Source organism: Uloborus diversus, chromosome 1, assembly GCF_026930045.1.
Source record: "Uloborus diversus isolate 005 chromosome 1, Udiv.v.3.1, whole genome shotgun sequence".
Lineage (NCBI taxonomy): Eukaryota > Metazoa > Arthropoda > Arachnida > Araneae > Uloboridae > Uloborus > Uloborus diversus.
This window is the reverse complement of record NC_072731.1, coordinates 161,700,812-161,725,183: the sequence shown is the minus strand read 5'-3', so window position 1 is coordinate 161,725,183 and position 24,372 is coordinate 161,700,812. Positions and strand designations below refer to the sequence as shown.

Genomic DNA, 24,372 nt, shown 5'->3' with positions numbered 1-24,372 from the left:
TTATTCTGTTAATTTGCCCACTACGAGTTTTGCACATCAGTGTAAAAGTCAGATGATATAACAATGAACACTGAGTCGGCAGGATAGTCGTACCTTAAAAGGCGGTGGTGCATAAAGGCTGTTGTCGTAGGCATTCTTCCTCCCCTTCTTTCCGGAAGATCTAAAGCAGGAACAATGGCCCAGTCTCTGGAGGACAATTTCCCTGAGATAGGGAGGCACCTCCTTTCTGCTGGGACCACGGTAGTGGAAGTTGAGGACCACGACCGTGACTACGACAGAAATGGACGTGATGGCCATCACAACTGTCAAGTAGATACCTTGAAAGAGAGAAGAACATCTAAATTACTCAGTTCAAGACATTCCGTTCATACTGTCGCAATGAATTTTCATTTTACAGGTAGTGAGGTACAGACATAGAGTTGCAAGAAAACGTTTTATTGGTGCTCAGTTACACTTGAAGAAATCAAGAACACTCACTTAGGACAATCCAGTTCATGTTCGAGCAGAAGCTAATCCGGAATTCTTTGATGGTTCAATGTTGAACGTTAAGGAATGTTCTAGACGTTTTTAGAGCAAATAAGGAAAATAAACATATCAAAAAAGCTCTTAAATAATTAGTTGGTACGGAGGAGTAAGAACCTGGGACTTTCTGCGAGTGTACAACAATGGTTCGCGTCATTTGTAGTAATATTTTTTTGATTCATAGCTGTTTTTTACTTTATAGATTACCGAAGAAGGACATAAGGCACTAGGAAGCTATGTATATGCCACAAGAGACCAAATCGTCAAATTCGCCAACAAGTACTGTTCGCCTCTGAGCAGTTGAGCTGTGGCCCTGAGCAAGTCCATTTCTTTCAAGGAAAAGCAAACAGTATGAAGAGGAATTTTCCGCTCAGAGGAGCTCAACTTGCCAGAGGCGAAAAGTAATAACAATGACGAGAAATAGTGTAGTTTTGAGCGGTCAACCAATTATTGTGTGAAATAGTTCCTTGTTTTAAGCTCTTGAGGTGATATAACAATGCACTTATATTTATGAGGATCATAACAGGACTGGAAAATGAAAAAACGTAACAATCAATTCGCAGGAACCAAGAACAAGTAATATATATTAAAAAAAAATGTTTAAGTCAATTCCTACTTAGGTCAGCAAGGAAGGTGTGACTATTCCATGCATTATTGCTGCCAGTGATTCAGGGAATTGCTATTATAGTTTTCTCCTGCAATTTGTGCCTTACCATTCCGAAGATGAATTGTTAGATGGCTTCAACAGTGCACGCATGTTGTACGGGGTGCCTTTCAGCCACGAGAAGAGCTGTAAAGAGAGCCGCACAAAATGATGGAAATATACATGGTGTTCCATTTTAACCCGCAAGACCTTTATTTTCTCAACCGTTAGTCATAGCTGCATACTTCCAACAGCAAAAATGTTCAAAATCAGATGCAGAAAGATGTTGAAGTTTGAAGCAAAAATAAAAATGAGTCAAAAAAAAGAAAAAAAATACAAAATTTAACTTTTTATACGGGCTTTAAGTCCCCTAACTTATATTCAGAGAAATAATCTCCATTGAAAAATAATTCCAACACAAAACATTTAACGCTAGTACCACGAATATTTACCGAGATATGAAACACAGCGTTTTGTTGCTTACTCCACTTTACACTCGTTGTCAATAAAAACTTTTGGGGGGAAATATAGCGGTTAACAAGGGTTTAAAAATTATATGTGCCCTAGAGTGTAGTTTTTCAAACTGTTCGAGGTTTTGTAGTGTGTTTTTGCGTATCGTACCATAACATTTGCATTTATTTTGAAATAGCAATGAAAAATGTAAATATTTTTTTATTTTTTTATTTATTTTTTTTACTTCGACACCGGTCATTCCTCTGAAAGGGTGAAAAGTTTTATTCTCTTCTTCTGTATGGTCCCTTAAAGCTTTGAAATGGAATATCTTCTTGAGATTTGGTCGCAGAAATGTCAAGCTTTTTGTGTCAGTAATAGTTTTCAATGGAGATTATGTCTCTAAATATTAGTTAGGGGACCTAAGGCCCGTATAAAAAGTTAAATTTCGTATTTTTTGACCCATTGTTATTTTTGCCTCAAACTTTCAAAACCTTAACTCTGCATATGCTTTTGAACATTTTTGCAATTGGAAGTATACATCTAGGACTAACGGTTCCGAAAATAAAGGTCTTGCAGGTTAAAACGGAACACCCTGTATACATCATCGACATGCTCAGGGTTGCCAATTTTCGCAGATATTAGGTACGTTGGCTAAATTCAATCACGCTTGACTGAACTAAAACAAATTAAATTAATCGAAAAATGTTTCAAAAACTGTATTAAAAGAAAAAAAAAAGGTGGAAGGTTTAAAAAAAAAAAAAAAAAGAAAAGCAGAGTAGTAATTACACTTTCTTTGTACCTGAAGCAGTGACATAACTTATTTTCACTTCCGTTATTCTTCTTTTTACTTTATTTAAATACTAGTGGTACCCGCACGGCTTTGCCCGTAGTTGAAAATTAAAAGGTCATTCGATTCGCCTGTATATTTACAAAAAAATGGATGATGAATTTCTCGCCAATTGGCTATGTTCATTCGCTCTTCCATTCCACGTCATGATAATTTCGTAATTTACTCGTCCATCTTATGAAAAATTTGCTCCGGAAAATGTTCTTGAAATTGAAATAGAAAAAGAATAAAATCGAATTTTGGAAAAATCGCATCGAGGGGCACACCCCCATGCTACAAACTAATTTTGTGCCAAATTTCATGAAAATCGGCCGAACGGTCTAGGCGCTACGCGCGTTACAGAGATCCTGACAGACTTTCACCTTTATTATTAGTAAAGAAGAATAAGTTACTCGCAAAGTAAGTTGATGAAATTAAAATCAAAGGAAACAATTGAAGAACATTTTTTTTTCGATTTGCCTATACAAAATTTCAAACTTATATTAAAAATTTAAGTTACAATTTTCTTTATGTGAATGCATAAACGAATCATCTAAGCTGAGGGTTTGAAATAAAAGGATTTAATTAAAATATCAAATTCCTCGTGGATCAGATTATAAGACTGCTGATATTAAAATCCGATGAAAGAACAAAACCATTTCAAGCACTATTTTTGAATTTCTTTATGACTTCACAATCGATTAAACGATTATGTTATTTCTCAAAAGATATTTTCAGCGATGGCATGAGTTATGTTAATAACAGAACAGTCTTCAATATATAAATGATTAGGATTGTCTTTTCTAGAAATCAAAATGCGAAAATTAAAATGAGAAAGTAATTTTCTTCGTTGCGGTAAGTCTTATGGTTCACTAGTTTAATTTTCAATGCCAAAAGATGGATGAAGCTTTAACTAAATGTTACTTTCCTATATAATATGTTTCCAATTAAAATATTGTAGGTACACTATTTTCTGCGAAAACATCTTGCATAAAATTTTAACCGTAAATTTAATTATTGCAAAAAAGTAGGTTATCAAAAGATAAAATCAACAATACTACAGTTGATTCTAACTAGAATCTACTAATTCAATGTCTTCAGGGTGGTTATAATAGAATCGTCTCTATATAGATCGACTTATAGCCTGTTTCAATAAACTACAAGATTGAAAATTACTATACAGGGAGTTCCGTTTTAACCTGCAAGACCTCTATCTTCGCAACCGTTAGTCCTACGTGGATACTTCCGATTGCAAAAATGTTCAAAATCAGATGCAGAGTTAAGATATTGAAAGTTTGAAGCAAAAATAAAAATGAGTCAAAATTACAAAATTTAACTTTTTATACGGGCCCTAGGTTCTGTAACTATTACTAAGGGAAATAATCTCCACTGAAAAATAATTCCTGCACAAAAAGTTTGAAATTAGTGCTCCCAATATTCACCGAGATATGAAACGCAGCGTTTAGTGACTTACACCTCTTTTCACTCGCCGTCAATAACACCTTTTGTGGGGTATTATATTACCCCCCAAATTGGGGATAATTTTAAACACTTGTTAACCACTATATGGTAGCACCATATAGCGGTTAATAAGTGTTTAAAATTATGTGTGCATACAGTGTGGTTTTTCAAATTGTTCGAGGTTTTGTAGTGTGTTTTTGCGTATCACGGTGTAAAATTTGCCTTTATTTTTGAATAGCAATGAAAAGTAAATATCTTGTTTTTCTTACTTTGACGACCTGTCATTTTTCTGAAATAGCGATAAGTTCCAATCTCATCTTCTGTATGGTCCTTTAAAACTTTGAACTCGAATATCTCCTTTAGTTTTGTTCGTCAAGTTTTTTGTATCAGTAATACTTCTCAATGGGGATATTATTTCTTTAAATATTAGTTAGATGACCCCATGGCCCGTATAAAAAATTAAAACTTTGTATTTTTTGACTCATTTTTATTTTTGCTTTAAACTTTCAACATCTTAACTCTGCATCTGATATGGAACATTTTTGCAATTGGAAGTATACGTCTAGAATTAAAGGTTGCGAAAATAAAGGCCTTGCAGGTTAAAACGGAACACCCTGTATATGTAACATAAAACGAGGGGAAAATAAATGTGCAATAAAAATCATTTATTTAATTTTTTACAGCTGTGTGAGATCTTCTTAATGAATTTCAGTTGTCAACCCCAAGTTGCTGCATTAGAGAAACCTTTGGTTCTGCAGTTGAATATGCTGCAACATGCATTGAATCTGTGATTTAAACAAAGGAAAAGCTTATTGAAAAAGCTTTGTGGTCACATAAAACTTTTCTTCCTCAGTTGTTGTTTCTTCCTCATGCGCCCCTTTTTACGTTTTTGAGGCAGTCATTATTTCTAATTAGTTATACCGCAGCACTGTTTTTTCTGCAGTTGCCAGAGTCACAGAGGTGATTTTACCGGTTGGAAGGGCCCTGATCAGTTTTGATTCAGACCACAAACCACGCGATTTCTGATCCAGCACTCCCAGGGGCATTGATTTGGATAGATAGCAAGGAGGACTTTGTGTCTACGATGCACTTTAAGTGTCACTATTAGCATACACAGAATGCTTTAGACCGAGCGGTACCAAACCTGAGACTTTTCAGCCGGATGTCTCAGCCCAAGAACTAAACACATGTGCACAAGTGCATTTCCAATAGCATCTAGATTAAAAATGGTATAGAAAATCAAAGCTAAGTTTACACAACGAGCAACGATAGTCGTACTTCGCAAACCGAATAACTTGCAAATCCTCCAATCCACAAATTTCTCGTTCATTTGTAAAACTCCGAAAGTCGAACACATTTTTTGAAAAATTATTTTGCTGCTTGGCGGTTTACGAAATACAGTTGTCTGTTGCCAAATGTTGAGCAACTACAGTCGACTCTCAATAACTCGAAGGCTTATAACCCAAATATTCCTTTATCTCGATGTTTTCTTTCGGTCCCAAAATAATTTTGGGTTAATAATAATTTTGGGTTTTAACAAGTTATCTCGATATTTCGAATGTATTCCTTTTAAGTCGAAGGTTTTACGAAAGTTTCGATTTCATTTTATGCATAAAAATGCAGCTAAAAAGAGAATAAAATATGTTTTTCCTTTGGCATGTTGCTTTGCTTATCAGCTTTTATGAGGGGGGCAATTAATTTACAACTTAGTGCGCACGTTGTTTCAAAATTGCGTGAAAAGTAGCCGATTGGGTTACTTTTTGTCACGGCAAAAGTGGAGAAAAGGAGCCTTTATTTTCTGGATAACCAATAATCGTGCTTTCAGGACAAAAAGACGTTAAAGAGCAATGCGAATGGAAGTAAAGAGAAAAGAAATTGGGTCCCTACGACAAAAACAGTACTTAAAAATTGCATAAGTAGCAATGATAACGATGATAAAGGGACCAACTGGAATGGAATCCTTTTGAAATCTTTGTTGATGTCAATTTGAGAAAATGAAAATTCTAGAATATAAAAAAAATTGTAATCACTGTTCTACAAAGCGATTGCGCAAAATGTTTGTGGAGAGTTTGCTTGTGCTGATTCTGCTGACGATAGGGAAAATAATTTGATTTCCAACTTATCAGCAAGTACACGATTTCGCAAATATTTTACTGCAGTTAGTGGAAAATTCTAAAAACGTGAATAGGTTAAATTTTGTTAAAAAACTTAATGACTTTTTAAGATGCAAAAAAAAAAAAAAAAAAGCCGTAAAAAATAATTTTTTCCCAAGTGAATCTTAATAAGAAAATTTAAACATTATTATGTACTAATAAATTAATTTTATCCAAACTACAAGTATTGTAATCAATCTATGATGCACCATTTCTGAAAAGAAAAAAAATATTCTTGAGAGTGCTGGGAAAGGATCTTCAATTATCTCATACAACCGATTACTCGAAGGTTTTAGTCGGTCCGTTCGGAATTCGAGTTATCGAGAAATGACTGAATAATGATAGGCCCACGGATTTCCCATTTTTGGCTTGGCACGTGTTAGTCTTTTCTGGCACGAAGCCCTCCTTTGGCAAAGTTGCACAGTGAGCTGTCATTGGCGAAACGGAATTGATAGTTAAATACATTATGCGTTTCTCATCCTGCTTTTTTTGCATGGCATTAGAAACTAGCACTCTGTAGTGCTCGAACAGTTTCGAGCTGAGCAACACGCCGTATTTTAATTTAAAAACTTCTAAACAACATCGTTTTTAAACGCAAAAACCTGATCAACTGATTCAATATGACAGATATATACTTTTTCTTTGACACTTAAACTTTTATCAGTTTGGCTAAATTTTAGAAATCCCGAACTTTGCCCTCGTAACCCTAGCTTTTCAACAATGAAAAATGTGTCAGCTATCTGAGTGCAAACTTGGCTTGACTCACCAAGCAAAGGTATCGATTCGGATGTCTCCGGCATCTTCTCCGCAATGGCGAGCATGAAGACAGAGAAGGCCAACAGCACTGTGACACCAAGGGCTATCTTCTCCCCGGAATCGGGAGGCAGGCAGAAGACGAGGAGGGTCAACACAGACATCATCATGCAGGGCATCACCACGTTGTACATGTAGTACAGAGTCTTCCGTCGTATCACGAGAGTGACTGTTACGTCTGGGAAGGGCTCCCGGCAGCAGGAGTAGTAGACGACGTTGCGGACAATCCTGGCGTCCAGTAGTTCCCATTCGCCGTTCGGTACGTAATTAGATAAATCTACTTCGGATGTCCTGTAGAAAGAAACGAGTTCAGTCAGTTGAGTTTCATGATCTAGAAATGGAGCAAACCTAACCTTGCTACGTCGTAGTGCTGCGATTAGGATGTGCGTAGCATTCACGATGCAGCCAGGTTACTTCCCGAGGGTCCCTAATCTGGGCAAGTCACTACTGTGATAGGAACAGGGGACCCTCGGGTGTGATGTGATGCTGCCAGGTTAGGTTTGCCAAAAATATAGAAACGCCCTCGTAATTTCCAAATGCCTATAACTTTCTCGCTTTTAACATAGAGCAGAAAGGAATTCAAACCTGTTCGGAGATCACTGCCATCTACTGGAGATGTTAGAAATTGATAGTGAATAAAGTGACAAATTGGCTAATTTCTAAATTTAACTTTAGAAATTAACCAATGCACATAATTTGAATTATTTATACTTATCGCCATCGCAACGCCTCCATTGCTGGACGCTGGGTAGCGCTGTTTTCCAGATTATTACTATATTTGGATATTTCACTTTTTAAAGAAAATGCGATAAGCCTTAAGCATTAATGAGAAGTTGACTATAGTAACCTAAACTTGATGGAATCATTTAAACACACTAAAGTCAGGATTAACCCAAGTACCGTTAGGACAAAAACTAGGTTAATCTGAATATGATTTTTGCAACGCAATTTTCTTTCTAAAAATTTTTTTTAGAGAATACATTTCCCCCATTCAACCTTTGATTCAACAAATCGGCCGTCAATAGTCGGTGCCAGTTGAATCATGTCTTGTACATTATTCAATTCATTGCACATTAATGTCTTGTACATTATTGTTGAGTAATATCTTGTACTTGAGTGCCTTTATAGGGTTCTGTACTACTAACGGCACAGTACTACAAGATGTTACTTCAGAAATCTAGCATTATTGTACTTTAATAAACAAATATCACGAGTCACAATACATTATTATTTTATGGAAAAGGATCTTACATGAATTTCACTATATAATTACGACATAAGATTTAAGTAGATTTTTTTCGAAAAATAACTGCAGTTCATCTAAGTTTTCGATAACTGGATAATATTGGGTACCACTTAGATTGGATTAGCACTACTTGAGTATACGTATTTTCAAAAAAAAAAAGATAACATAGAACATCAATGCAATTGGCGCGAGGGTTTTAGTAATCACTTTTCCAGGTATAATTAAAATAAATGTTGAAATTATGTAAGTCAGACAAACACCTTTATTTAGTTCCTTGTAGTGCCTCAAAACTCAGTGAGCGAAATTTTCAGTTTAGAACTTCGACACAATGATAAGTGAAGTTTTATTAAGGTAATAATCCGGCAGAGGATCTAAACGATTATCATTACAGCCAAAAGAAAAATACAATATCTACCAATTCATTACATGATTCCGACGGATAGTTTGAATGTTTTCTTGGTTAGTATTACCTGCAATACGCATATTCAAGAGCAGAATTTCCGAATTTTTTTTATCCCCTGAATTACCTATATACCTAATCTACTGTCTGACTACGGATTGTATGGAAAGACAAACATCCGTTTTACAGCCGGAAATGGACGAATCTATTATTTTTTTTACCGATGTCGGCTTGTGCAGAAGCAGAGTCTCATTCAAATGAGCGGAATACGCGCATCAAATTTTTACTTCTCCCTCTTATTCAAAATAGATTCGTCTTATCTGGACGTTTGAAAATTCCATGAAATCCGTGGTTGGACAGTATATTTGAACTTCAAAGTTGTGAAACAGAGGGTGAAGTTTCACCCAAGCTTTTCTAATAAAACACTCAAATTAAAACAAAATGTATAGTAATATCATGTGACAATTACGAAACTTACGTTAAGATCAAAATTTAAAGAAATTTTTTATATGATATATTTATTTTGCTATCATGTAAAAGGCCACCTTATTCTTCATTACCATTTGTGGTGGAGAAGAGTAATAGTGACTGATATCAAATGTGCATGTTTTTACAAGTTGTAAGAACGTAATCTATGTTCTACTACTACCTGTTTAGAAAATATATTTAATTGCATAATTAGTTACCATGCAAGTTACTTTACCAACCATTATGTAAGTAAGGTACTTACTTAACGTCGCATGATTCTGTAAATACTTTAGTAAAATTTTGATAATGACAACTTTCTAAAATGAAATTAAGTCTCGTGGACATCTACGTACTTAAATCTCAAGCTTAATCAATGTCTTCTTTTATTGGCATGAGCGTGGACCTTATAAAGCTCTGAAAAGACCCTTGAGGGTCTACGTGGTCACTTTGGAAACCACTTTTCTGTATCATGTGTAATGAGTTTTGATATGCGCACGCTTATAATCATTTCTTTTTAAATAAATCGTGTAAAATTTACTTTCTTACTACCTGTTCATGACGTCCACTTGTAGGCCGTCATAAATCCAGGACCCCATTTTCATGACGCACGTCTGATCGTCGAATGGGAAATAGGTGACATCCACTTGGCAAGTGCTTCGCAGCTTAGTTGGAGGTGGCCAAAACACATTCCCACTGGGCTCCAGCATTGCGCGGGAATTCATGTAACCCCGAGTGTAGTCGTCAGCACTTTCAAATATAAAACAACAATAAACATATAAATTCAGATTTGAATCCATTTTAGCCGATCGTTTAGTTTCGATTTTCTAACACTATTTTCTGACTTAATATTACATTGCAAATAATATCAATTTGAAGTTAGTGCTATGGAAAAATATTTTAACTATTGCCCTTCTGTTGTTAGATGCACAGGCACAAAGATATATTTTAGAAAATAAAATTATAATAGGATCCAAGATTTTCCATTTGAAAATCTTGGATCTTGTTGTGTTTGGGATAATTCCGAAAAAGATGGACCACCGTGTGGGATGGACCTGCCAGACATTTCGTTAATGCGCCTCTTAATAGACGGAATAATCTCAGTCAGGTACGAAAAAGCATTTTGTATGGCGTGCTGCTGTTCGATTTTCAAAAAACATACTATTTGTCAGCTAAAAATCACTGTTTCTTTTGGTTAGTCGAATAATTTTTTACATGCTTATAATTACACAATCTAAGCTTTTGTATGAAATGTTATCTACCTGCTTTTGATGCTGTAATGTCTGGGTACATGTCAGTTTCACAATAACCTAAAAGGCGGACGTGAAATCCACAGAGAAAGGTTAGAGGAGATTCTACTTTTCACACAGACATTCAGGAGAGATGGACCCTACAGAACCCTGAATTTTTTAAACATTGCTTTTCAAAGAACTGAATTTAAAGTACTAAAGGGTAATAATTTTCTGTTTTCAGAATATGAAAACTACATATATTAGAAAAGGTTCTTCCACTCGCGGAGAATGGACTGAAGCTAATTTGAGAAATGCTATTAAAGCCATCGATGAAAAAAATATGGGTGTGAATGGACGGCAAAAATTTTCAGCGTTCCTGAAACTACTTAAAACATAATAATTTAAACTTATAACTTTATTATGGGTGCTGTTGGACCATCATTGGTACTGGGGTGTGGCAATGAAAACGAAATTGTTTTACTCATACAAAAACTACACAATCTGTTTTTGAACTTCTAGAGATTCTCTCAGGTATATGGCTTACAAATTAGCCGAAAAATTTAAGATGCCTCTTACTTTTAATTTAGAAGCTAAAATGGCAGTTATGACTGGTTACAGAAATGACTCTACAACTTCAGTTTCATTCATGTTAAAATTCAAAGAGTAATACATGTTAGCTTAACATTAAGTAGTTTACTTGTAAGTACATTTATTTGACTTTCGTTTAGTGGAAATGGAAGTCATATTCTCCATCTCACCCGGACCAATTCGGGTGAAATGGACCGCAGGGCAAAGGTTTTAAAAAATTATAACAGGAGTTCCTTTAAAGGTATGATTTTATGCATTACGACTTTTTTTAAGAAACATCATAAACTATGTATATTAGGGTGGGCCGAAAAAAGGATATTTTCGAGAAGCAACTTCTAATAGCAAAACAAAAAAAAAAGTTGTGTATTTCCATCCTAAGCATGGGAAAGATAATAAAAAAAATAATATTAATGTCTTCAGATCGCGCATTGGCAGCTAAATTTGAAAAAAAAAAAAAAAAAAAAAGATCAACTTTCAAATATTTCTTAAAAAATGCAAATGTTTAAAATTTTTGTTCAGAAAACCTTTACATGCTTCCTTTTAATACCCTTTTCATATATCTTTGAAAATATTTACTTTCCTTTGAAGTTTTTAGTTCGAGCATTACCGCAAACGTACGTAAAATTAACCAAAAATCAATGTTTTTAGCTTATTTTGAATATTGCAGTATTTCTTCTTTTTGTTCCCAGTTATAATTTTTTTACAATAAATGTGCATTATACAGCTCTTTGCTGGAAATGTAAAGATATTTAATTGCATTAACAATCCAGAATTCAATCTTAAGTAGGTGGCTGCACTTTGTGTTCCACCCTGCAATTCCCAAGAAGAGTAGTTATTTACAGCACTTATATATTTGTAATGTAGCTTACATTCACAATAACTATATTATTTTAAACCAATTTCTTCGTTTCGATCAAGGCTTGAAGTTGGACATAGACTCAGTTTTGGCATTGATGTTGGCGAAAATAAAGTTCTTTTGTATCGATCCATCTCTTGCGTTTTACCACCTCAAATGAATTTCTGCAAATTCACTGACCAGTTACCCAATTCTTTTAACTGCCAGAGTTAGATATGGGAAGTTTAAGAATGCATACTTAAGCAAATGTTTAGTTCCTAGAAATGATAAAATATCCTTGTTTTCCACTTCATCAACATCACTGAAGTGGAGGTAAGTAAACAAGCTGGTCAATCAATTAACTCTTCAACTGTTATAGTTCGAAGCTTCAAATTTTAATATTGGTGGAAGAAGTTCTCTTATAGCTATAGAAGCGTTTCCTGATGGATAATCTTGTACTGTGTGCAATCCAATTTCTTTGTATTTCGCCTTCCACTACCATGACCAATGGCAATTTCTCAAAAATATCAAAGTAAGCAGTTCTTTGAATCTCCGGATTCACGATGCTTAAAAGATCATCAGATACCTGTCTTGTAGATTTTGTAACTTTAAATGACTGTGTAGGTCCACGGAAGTTTCTTCTCTTCTTTTAATTTTAATTTTGTCGAACCATAGAAGCATAATTTAAAAAAATATAATTTACGAGATTAGTAGTTTAGTTCGCAAAATATACAGCCCTAGTACTCCATTAGCACGTGTTAAGGAATACTGATGACTGAAAGGTCTTGGTTATGGGAGAGCGAGATCAACTTTACAGTTTCGTTTCTGTATTACATGATCCATCAAATATACTTTTGCTCGCTTTTTAAGTCAGCTTTGAAAAGTTCAATTTCTTCCGACCAAGTTCTATCGAAGTTAATAATATATAATTATACAAAGACAGTTGAAGCTTTACCTATAATTCAGTTAATGTTCTTATTTTACACTCTGACTGTAGAAAGGGTTATTAAACTGGTTAGTGAGTCGGTAGGTTGAGTATTTTGGCATGAGACAAAATACGGATTAATGTGAAAATTTTTATGCTCGCGATCATTTATTTAAAAATTGAGTCACCAGTTCAACTTCAAACCTGTATCTAAACGTAGAAACTTGTTTAAAACAATATATTTATCGTGAATGTAAATTACTTTACCATTATACCAGTCCTGTAAATAACTACTCTTTTTGAGAATTTGCAGGGTGGAACACAAAGTGCAACCACCTACTTGAAGGTTGATTGTAGTTTGTTAATGGAACAAAATAGGATTATACTTTCAGCAAAAAGCTGTATACTGCAAATTTATTGTAAAAAAATTACAACTGTGATCTAAAAGAAGAAATACTGCAATGTGCAAAATAAGATAAAAATGTCGATTTTTGTTCATTTCACGTGAATTTGCGGCTTATGCGCGAACTAAAAACTGTAAAGGAATGCAAATATTTTGAAAGATATATAAAAAGACTATTAAAAGGAAGCATTTAAACGGTATTCGAACAAAAAAATTTAACCTTTAAAGTTTTATAAAAACATTTGAAAATTGATCATTTTTTTACCTTTTTTTTTATACCTTTGCTGCCGATGCGCGGTCTGAAGACAAATATTAATTTTTTTATTTTTTTTCCTATGTTTAGGATGGTAATACACAACTTTTTTTGGCTATTAGAAGTTGCTTATCGAAAATTTTCTTTTTTCGGCCCACCCTAATGTATACAATAAAAAGTAAAATATATGTAAATGTACAGCTTTTAGGTAACAGAGAATAAACGTGGCACATCTCTCCCGAAATTACCCTTCTGTGTATAAAAAATTACTGCTACATATTACAGGCTCTTGTTGTTTTGTAACATAAATGTTACGTTCAAAGAAAAGAACCGACAGATTGGTACGGTGGTTAGTCGCTGTGGCCTATTGTACAAAAGCTCAGGTTCGGATCTGGCTTCAGTCGGAGTATTTTCAAGACGAGGAAAATCGACAACGTCCATCCTGTCATATTGGTTCTTTTTCGTAGTATCCCAAATTAGGAGATATCCCCTGTGAAGAATAATTTTCCGGATTTTTTTTAAGTGAAAATTTATTATTAAATTTTTCTTTTCGGCATTGAAACTCATATGATGTAGGGTCTGGTAGTGGAAAATGGTCATTGAGGTAAAGGGTTCATAAATCAAAGTGAGATGTTCGAAATAAATGAAAGATTGAGCTTAATTTTTTTATTTTAGATTTTAACAATTAGGAACTATATTCTGCATTCAAAGTTTTACTACTGGCAGTATTTTATTTTGTGAAAAAAAAAATAGTTTTGTGTGCACATGAAACATTTTAAAATCTGAACACCTCTTTTAACTTCTTTGTGAAATTTTGTTTATTAATCCTTTTAGCAGATTGGTTTGCAGGCAGCTTTCCGAGTGTCTCACGAACACGTTTGCATCAACAGCTGAACTGGATTCGTTTTATATAACATTTTGGATCAACTTAAGTAAGATGGGGTTATGTAGTCGTAGGTTAAGCTTAACATATATCCTTCATTTACGATCATTTAATCTTCACTTAAAAGGCAGATATCAGTTAAATATCAAGTTCAATAAATATTTAATGTTTTTACGGTAAACTGAATAAAATACATCTGAGCTTAAATTTGATATAGAATATCGATTGAATAAAAGCATAATTGTAATCCTATATTATTTGAAAAAAAAAATCATTGATTTTTTTTTCTGCAAGCCACAGCTTTCAATTTATTCTAGTAGAATAATTTATGCCACCTCTTTCCCCTCTCTAAAAAATCATCTGTAAAAATTAGGAATCTAGAACTAGAATTTATTTCACAAACATTGAACAAATATATAAAAGCTTGATCAATTTTTCTCTTTTGTTTTTTAATTAAGTAATATTTTTTCTGAACTCTATTTGACTGTAATATTTTTTTATTATGTTATTTAGGCATTTCAACGCCATCTTTAATGTATTCCTACAGAAATAAAAAAAATGCAAATTATCACACCTTTTTGATGATATTAATGAAATCCAGAAGTGAAATACGATTAAATTTCTTCGTGAACCAACTTTTAACCACAATTGACCATCAGAAGTTTGTATTTTTTTTTTTTTAAATAAAGTTCATTTAAGAACTAAGTGTGTTGAGCATTAAAACATTACAGTTATTTTTGATGGTTTTAGATTAAGGTTTTTTTTTCTTCTGAAAATTTAGTACAGCGTGTTCTTTATTAATGTAATGTAAAATAACAAAAAAAAAAAGTTAAAACAAAATACTGTATTTATTATTTACTTAAGTTGAAAACCTGTATTTCATGACCACTCTACCCCACCAGACCCTATAAATTTGTTAGTTGTAGGTCGATGCTTTTACCCCAATAAGATTGCTTACTTATTATATAATACGATGTCAGGAAGCCATATCTTTTCACAGGGAATACGGATCTTCGTTAAATTTCCATATTCTTCAGGATCCCAGCCCAAATAATCATCCATCCATTCCTGAGGAAAAGACATGAGAAAAAGGAAACAAATGTAAACAAAACACAAAAAATGCAGTTGAACACGGTTAGTACGAAAAGTCAAAACTTCACAAAGATGTTCGTATTAACTGTTAATCATAACCACAATGTATTGAGTAAGAAAAGAGTGGAATTAAAAAAAAAGGAAATACATATATATATTTAAAAAGTAATGACTAATTTTTATCGTTACAAATACACGCGTTTTAATATAATTATTGATAGTACAGAAACATTTTACTTTGCTGTACAATTTAACATTTTTAGGGAAAAAAGTCTTGAGCTATTTTTAGTCATTTTAAATTTTCCAATTTGCATATTTCGGGACAAAACGCTTAGTGCCATTTTTATACCTTCATTTTCTGTCCGCATTTTGCAAAAGTGTAACAAAATGGTAATTTATTGTGGAAAAAAGACAATTTTATCTCTAAACAAATTGAAATGCCCACACAAGTAAACAAGTATCTGACTTTATTCTCCATACAAAGGTTCAAGATTAGCTTCTGGATACTTAAAAAAAACTACAAGATAAGCGAACTTAATTGCAAAACGAGAAAATAAGAAAACAATGTATCACTAATCAAATTGTAGTAGAAAAATGTATGTTACTTATTAGGAAAATAAATGAAACAATAAAACAAATCATGTAAATTTTGATGTCTTGAATTCAAATTATGTTCTTTGCAATCACGAATTGCGTTAGAACCCTACTCGTTAAGCTTCTTGTTTCTACAAATGGAATGGAAATGGCCAAAAAATTAGCACCCGTCATATTATGGCTGGTGATTTGCTAGACTAGTTAATACGAGTCATATCCATAAAAAAAGAAATGATAATTAGGATGCAGTAGTAAAGATAAAGATTGTTCGCGGGCGATGTCCACCAGTACACTTATCATAAAGATTATTTACAGCGTATAACGTTTTGTGTTTTTATTCCTCATCAATCGTAAATGATGCGAATTAGTAATCTAGAAATTTTGTATTTAGATGAAGTTTAGCTGTTCAAGTTCATTATAGGTGTTTATTCCGAAAAAAACGTAATTTACACAAACCCTCCTTTAATACAAAGTCTGCTTCAGTTAAGCTCTGAAAAAAATATGAATAAAATCAAACTGCAGACGATTTGTAGCTATGACGACAAAAATTTCGCTCTTTAAATAACTATTAAAATACACCATCGTCATGGTAATCTGAAAAAATGGAGCAACATCAACTTTGATCAAGTGATCATCATAAACAATTCGTGATTGCTCAATAAAAATTTATTAGCATAAAAGGTTCTACATTCTATCTTTGATAGTACTAAGCCTAATTTACTCTGGGAAGCCTTTTATGAATTCGAAGATGTGGCGAAATTCTGTATAAGATCTGCTAGAATGATTTAAACAATGGAAAGGAAATACGGATATTAAAAATCGTCGCATCCATTTAGATGATGGAAAATCATTGTGTCTGAAGTAAATGATGAAAGATTTAATGTTTTAAAATTTGAGACAAAGAGTAGACAGTCAGCAGACAGCAGACAATATTTCTGCAATACAGAGTGCAAACGATATAATATGTATTTGAAAATTTTAAAAATCGCTGCCACTTAAAGTAGTGTTTTCTCCCTTAATAAGTAACGAGAACTGAGTGAAGTAAATTTCTTTCATCAGAAAACAGCATTTTGCCTATTTCTCCAAGAAAATAATTTGTTTTTGAAGTATTTACAGTAGCAGTAGTATTATTAGTATGTTAGCAGATAAATTTGTAGTAAAATATCACTAAATAAAAAATAAACCAAAATAAATTAATAAGTAAATCAAAGATACATAATTAGCTAAATAAATGAAAGGAAACATTGAGGTAGACGAAATATTTTTCTGTATGGTTTTTAAAACGTCTCTCTTTTCTTACTACTCAAACACCTTCACACCCTTTGAAATTGTTTAATTTTGATAAAAAGTGTTTCGGTGACATCACCAAGACATATGAATCCCACATTTTCAGAGATTGTACGGAGCTAAACCTAGTTTGTAAAGTTATACCATCTTTTAACTTACTTGATCTAGCCAAACATTTGTAGTTAGCACCTGGTTCTTTTCATCCTGTAAAAGAAAAAAAAAACAATTATGTTATTCATTTCATATTCATATACGAGAGATAATTACAATCAGTATTTTTGGACATTTGTGACTAAGTAGCGAAATGTGGGACGAAGTGAAATGCTGAAATATTTGATCTGCTTTTAGCGCCACTTATCTGGAATAATTCAGCTATGTAGTAGCACATGTGGTCTGTTGCAGTCAGATAAAAAATACCGTTGAAGATTAAATTATATGATAATACACGGAATTTTCAAAAATTGAAAGTCATATTATAATTTGTTGCATGCCAAAAATTATTTTTGTTATCATAAAATTATAAAGATCTTGTGATTAAAATTTTAAATATTAATTGAGACCTTCTAATATTCGGTGCAATAGTCAATTAGTCAAAATTAACCTTATTAGTATTTTTTTTTGTACACTTAGTCAAGTACATGAGATGCAAAGTGAAATAGTTAATTTCGTTTATTCACTCAATCATTTGCTAAATCACTTACGTATTCATTTATTAATTACTTCATTTAGAATCCTTTATTTGGACATATTCTTCTATTTATTCATTCAGTCACTTATTTTCTTACTAATTCACTCTTTTACTCCCTCATTTTGTTTCTTCACATATTAACTAATTAATTAATTTAATTATTCGTTTATTGTTTCATTATTTTTCATTAATTCATTCAACCTTTTATTTACTGATTCACTTGATCAAAAATACGTTTCATTTCCAATACAAAATATTTCAATAGAAATTTATGTTTTTCTTCGCTTTGCCCCATTAAAAAAAGTGAACATTTTCTATTTTTTAAGGCGAAAATTTACTGTCAAAAAATTAAAAAATACTGTTTCAATGCGAGTTTTATTACCAATGCAATGTTCTTTCTTTATGTACTGTAACTTTCAAAACATAAAATCCATTTCAGAACTATTAAAACTTTACTTGATTTAACGCGGCCTTTTAGAAAAAGCATATAAAATAAAATCCATCATCCTAGCAAATTTTTTTTCTACTACATTCTTTCAGTTTCAGGTTATATAAACCTTTAATATATTTATTCAATTAAAGTGATTGTTGTTGCTTGTTCTCAATGGGAAAAAAACGGATATAAACCGCGAAGCCTAAAAGCATTTATTTGAGTGAAATCGGCGAAAAATTAATATTTCAAAAAATTATCTAAATTCAAAAAATCTATCTAGATAACTTTCTTTACAAAACCATTGTATTCTAAACTAGAAAAGTTTAAGAGGAAAGAAACTCCATTAGTTGAGCAACAAAAATACTTAGCAATTTTGGTGAAAAACTGGCCTATAAATATGCTAAATAAAAATACTTAAAACCGAAAAAATAGGTGATAGTTGCAAGTATAAAGATAGTAGAAATATAAAGTTGCTTAAAAGTGTAAAGGGGTATAGAGTAACAAGAAATAGGGAAATAACAAATGTGAGATTGTTCCCTTAGCAGTTATAAAGGAAAAGGGTAACGGCACCAGAGAGTAACAGACAAGGGTCTAAACAGACAATGATAACTTTGTTGTTATTGTTGTTGAAGTGTGCCAGCTAGGCTGGCAATTTGGGGTGCGCTACTTCACTTTTCCAACTGTTCCGTAATTTGGTGTAAAGTCCAACTTCTACAGTACACACATGCCATAAGGGCACGTTTATAGGGTAGGCAACCATTCACAGCATAACAACACATTCACACAAAGAAAGGACAAGAGAGAGAAAGTACGTCCATGCCCGAGCCGGGATTCGAACCCGGACCGTCCTGTCGCAATCAGACATCTCTGACCACTAGACAAGGCAGGCGGCAATCATAAATTTGTATTTCAATAATAAGAATTTTAGGCGGATAAAACTGAGGTTGCTGTGGCCCATGAATACGATGCTACCATCTAGTGTTATCAGAGTGAATTTTATGAGCCAGTTGATATTTACAAGGCAATGGTGGAAGGTTATAAGCAGCCACCACGAGGTCAGTCGGTGCTTTTTGTTCATTTGAATTTGATAAGTCTTTAGTTCTAAAAATAAATAACATAGGAAAATTAATGAAAAGAATTTTGGAATAAATGCTTTTAAAAAACTTTAAGCGAAAGTTTAGTAAAATATTATAGTTGAAATTTAACCATTCTAAACTTCTAAAATATTACGAAAAAAGTAAAAACAATTAGGGTAACGGCACCAGTAATAGACAAGGGTCCAATAACAGACAGTCATAAGTTTGGATTTAAATAATAAGAATTTTAGGCCCGTAAAACTGATTTTGCTGTGGTCAATGAATACGGTGCAGTCATCCAGTGTTATCAGAATGAATTTCATGAAGCAGTTGGTAGTTACAAAGCAGTGGTGGAAGGTTAAGAACGACAGCCACCACGAGGTAAGCTGGTGTTTCACGTTTATTTGAATTTAATAAGACTTTAGTTATAAAAATAAAGAACCTTTTTTGCACATTTTGAAAAGAAAAAGAGAATTTTGTCCATTCTTCATCCTTTCCTCACCCTATCTGTTACTGGGTATCATCAGATTTGTCGGTGCCTGTTACTGGGGATGGGACCTTTTTTCGAAATCGAGCAAATAAAAAGTAGAATTAATTAATTCAGAGGATCCAGAAGCAGCCAAACGGTAGATGAGACGTAGTTTCATGAGAGAAAAATATAGTTTTAAAAGTATAAATACATTAAAAGGCTTAGAAAATTGAGTCAACCTGAGAGCGATGTCTTAAGCATGTCTGTTACTGGTGCCGTTTCCCTAAGCTAACAAGTAACACAGTGGCAGCAAATAGTATGAGGTTGTAAGTATATATTGGTACAAAAAAAAAAAAAGAATTTGCAGTGTAACACTGTGAACGAAATTGAAACCATAAACATGTACATATTATTAAGGTTGCAAGTATACATTTCCGTAAACGAAAAAAAAATAGCAATATAAAAATGAATAAAATTAAACTATAAGCATGAAATTATTAAGAGAAAATCTCTTAGCCAATTATTTATTCATAAAGTTTTTTCATACTCTAAATATCACAAATATTTTAAAATTTTATGTCACGTCATGCATTAATATGCACTGAAAAGTAGTATTATAATTAATTTTGAATAGAATGCGGATCTTGTAGCTAAGTAAATGGAATTTAATTATGTCAAAGGAAGACAGTCATAAAACTAAATAGATTCAGCCTGAAAACGTAACTCTACCAACTTATTATATTGCCTTATGTTAGAGTAGTTTCCGCTTCAAATCCTTGTTATGTTGAAAGCAGAGAATCATTTTCAGTGAATAATTTTTACTATATTATTCTGTTACTGACACACACACACACACACACACACACTGAGTCTCATTTTTCTCTACTAGAAATCACATCTGAAACAAAATTCGTTCTCTCATTTATTATATGTAGAGGGAACTATGAAAACTTATATTTTGAATAAATGTTAATAATTTGCGTACGGAATTACAATTCTTTCCGGTTTTTGTTTTTATTGCATTTTATTACGAGATGATAGATGTATTTTGTTTTAGTAAACGGTAGGGGTACGTGCAAAAACCAAATAACTTGTTACAGCGTCCAGGTTTTTCCTTGCAATGGGATTGTCTGGAATACCCATAACAGAACTAAAGATTAAAAAAAAATTCTCGCACAGCATCTTAATATATCTTCACCCTGGTAGCTAAATACAGGGTAAGTTAAACGTTTTGGCGAAAAGTTTAAGGGACGTTAGAGGGGAGGATAGGAAGCAAGAATCATTTTGGAAAGTATGATCGCAAACGTAATGCTGATGCGCTACGTGTACACAAAGCCAGAAGTTGATGGATACAAAACAGGTCACAAATTTATTACACAAAGACGACTTTTAATCTTTCTACGGTGTTCGGGTCTTTTTTACCCATTTCAAATTTTTTTTCTTAGATATCTAATGTATTTTTCAAAAGTATTTTGTGACTTTGTTTGTTAAGTTATTGAAAATATTCAGTTACAAACAGTTTTTTCTTTTTTTTAAATGTTAGCATTTTTCCAGTAAAAATTGTATCACATAAGTTTTCGGGTCATTTTTGACCCATGTCAAATTTTAATGAGTAGGAAGATAAAGTACCATAATTCTCAATACATTTTTCAATTATTATTGCTCTGATAACGCATTCATGCTTGTGTTTTAGTCTTTTGTGCATTTTTAGTGCCCTAGCGCCACACTAAATGGCGCTATCGGCACTTTGCTGTTCTCAGTCTCGTTCGTTTCTGTAACCGAATCAAATAGACTTCTTAACAGTTTTGTTTCACATTCATAAACATACTTTGTTTTTCATACTTTTGCATACCTTGTTTTTCACTTGTGTGGAATTTTTACGAGTTCAGTTAGAAGCTCTTCAAAGTTTACGATATAACATATCGAAATCGATGATCATCTTTCTGAAAGTGAACGATTATCCGACGACGAATGTGACCAATTGACGAGTCAGACGACAAGTCTTGTTAGCTAAGACGGTACAATGGAGCGGAATTCAGAACCACCGGTGTCACGTGGAAGGCGTGAAGAGAATGTATTGTAAACATGACTTCAGACCTACAACATTCGCCACATCAAAAATTGGCGACGAGTATTATACATTTATGTTGTTGTTTCCTCCAACACAGTACAGATTATACCAAAAAATAGTAACATAGAAGTAAATAAAATGTTCGGTGACAATTGGAAGGGTTTGAACAGCACTGACCTGGAAGCATATGTTGGCATGTTTTTGCAGTCAAATCAACTGAAAAAATAAATGTATGCAAAAAATGTATTTCATATTGTGTTGCCTGAAATTTTACAGTAATTTACAGGACTTAATGTTTTGAACAAAAGCATTTTAATTTTATAAATATAGAAGGGCTCATTGAATTCAGACTCCGGTATGGTTTTAAATACTTACCCGTGAAGCAATTTTTAACAATAAAAACACATAAAACTTAATGGAAAATGTAATATAATTATGTTTTTACGTGACAAACATAGATGGAATGTGATTTTAAGTTGATAATACTGGAAATTACAACATGGGTCATTTTTCACCCGAACACCTTATACAACATTTTAACACCGTAAGAAGCTTACGAAAGGTTCAAAGCCGTAGTCGAAATTTACGGCTAGCAGCTGTAATAATGCATTTCAATGACAAAGATCTCATTGTCGCAATAATGAGCCAGTTTGACCAACTCCCGTCGATCGCAGTGCTTTTGTTGCCAATTTCATCGCGTGTATTCGAGCTACAACAAGCCGTGAATTTTAACAAAAGCTCTAAACCTTTCTTAAAAAGTAAAATGCTGTGTAAAATCTTCTTTGTGAAGTAAATTTGTGACCTGTTTTGCATCCATCAGTTTCTGGCTTTGTGTGCATGTAGCGTAAGCATTGCGTTTGCGACCATATGTTTCACATGATTCTTGCTTATTGTCGGCTATTCTAACGCCCCTTGAAGTTTTGCCCAAGAGTTTGGACTCATCCTGTACATTTGATAGCCACCTTTAGACATGGTAGTTATAGAGAAACAAGAGTTTAGAGATGCCAAATAACTTTGTTAAAGGATATTTTTGCAATTTGAGAGTAAAATGAAGCAATTATGTCTTAAAAAAGGCTAATACTTTAGTTCGTAAAGCGTATATACTAAAAACATAGGAGTCAAAAAGATGAGTTTAAAAATTTAATCTATAACTAGTTTTGATTTTAAAAAATAGAATGTAACTAATGTACGTTTTAGGCAGCATATCAGATTTCCGAACCATTCCTTTACAAAAGTTTATACATTTCGAAACTTCTTGACGAAAAGAACTTTTACAGCGCAATTAACAAGCTACAATTTTCATCTTCTCTTATAATCAACTGAAATAAAGATACTCGACAGAAATCAATCAGATATTACGATCTTCACACCAACTACAATGTCATATCAAATGAGGAAAACAGTTTTCGATCTTCAAATCTCTTGTGAATAATGAGACTTGCGTGTTCTTGTGAACAACTTGGGCGAATTGACTGAAATTAATTGATGGATTAACTTATACGTTACATCTTGTTAGATAAGCATATAAATATTGTAAGTAGCCATGCATATATTTATCAACCCGAATTCTTTTCTTTTCAAGGGATGTTTGTCATATTATTTTGGCACTGTCATTATCTATATATATAAAAATGAATGTTTGTCTGTATGTCATCCATGAACTCAAAAACTACCCGGCAGATTTGGCTGAAACTTTCACCGTTTGTTACTTTTGGTACTGGGAATGTTTATAGACCAGTTCGAAAAAAATCCGATCGATAGTTCCTTTTTTATTCCAATTTAAGTCACAATCCATTGGATAAATACGAATAAAATTATCGGCTGCAGAAATTAATTCGCGTGAAAAATCTCATTGTTAAGAAGTTAGCTCTTGCCATTTTTCTTGAGTTTGAACAAATAAATTCTTTCCTTATTGTTTTATGGCTTTTCATGCAACGGGGGGATTTAAAACTTTTTTTATTTGATATTTTTAGCGGTTGATTGATCTTGCAAACTGCGTGAGTACAAAATTTGAGTATCGTCACGGCTTCACTTGATACCTGGACCGATTATTATGAAAATTGCTATATATATGTATTTTTCCACGGAGAAGGTGCATAATATGCTCATTGAAGCCACTCGTCACCAGGCGGCACTGCAGAGTAGCAACTTCTGCCCCGTTCAACCGATTGTCATGAAAATCAGTATAATGATGTATTTTTTTGTTGGCGTAGCAACGCGCGTCGGGTACAGCTAGTATTCAATAAATTAAACTCAAAATATTGGAAACATTACATTCGCTAACTAATATCAGAAACTGTTTATTAAGTTTTATTAATGCGCATTTGATGTAACCATTCTCTTCTTTATTTGAATTTTAATTATAGAATTGGGCATTAATGAATGATTGATATCGTTGTCCCGATTAAGAGAGTTTTATGATGAACTTATAAAATTGGAAATGAAAAGATGTCGGTTTCTTCTATGAAGGTATGTTTATTTATAGAGTTCAAAAATGTCTGTAATATATATTTCGGCAGTCAATAGATTGGTAATCTGAATAACATGAACTCTCGAAAATT

The 24,372-nt window shown here is 33.0% G+C and overlaps 1 protein-coding gene across 1 annotated transcript in view; it reads right to left on the bottom strand.

Annotated features, from left to right (window-relative positions):
* LOC129216655 (acetylcholine receptor subunit alpha-like) overlaps positions 1-24,372 on the bottom strand; it is a 222,850-nt gene that overhangs the window by 1,092 nt on the left and 197,386 nt on the right. Inside the window, exons 3-7 of the mRNA XM_054850875.1 lie at positions 17,234-17,278; positions 15,060-15,169; positions 9,535-9,732; positions 6,825-7,162; positions 94-317 (exon numbers count right to left, since the gene is read on the bottom strand). Coding sequence (XP_054706850.1) covers positions 94-317; positions 6,825-7,162; positions 9,535-9,732; positions 15,060-15,169; positions 17,234-17,278 — 915 coding nt within the window. The remainder of the gene's footprint in view (positions 1-93; positions 318-6,824; positions 7,163-9,534; positions 9,733-15,059; positions 15,170-17,233; positions 17,279-24,372) is intronic.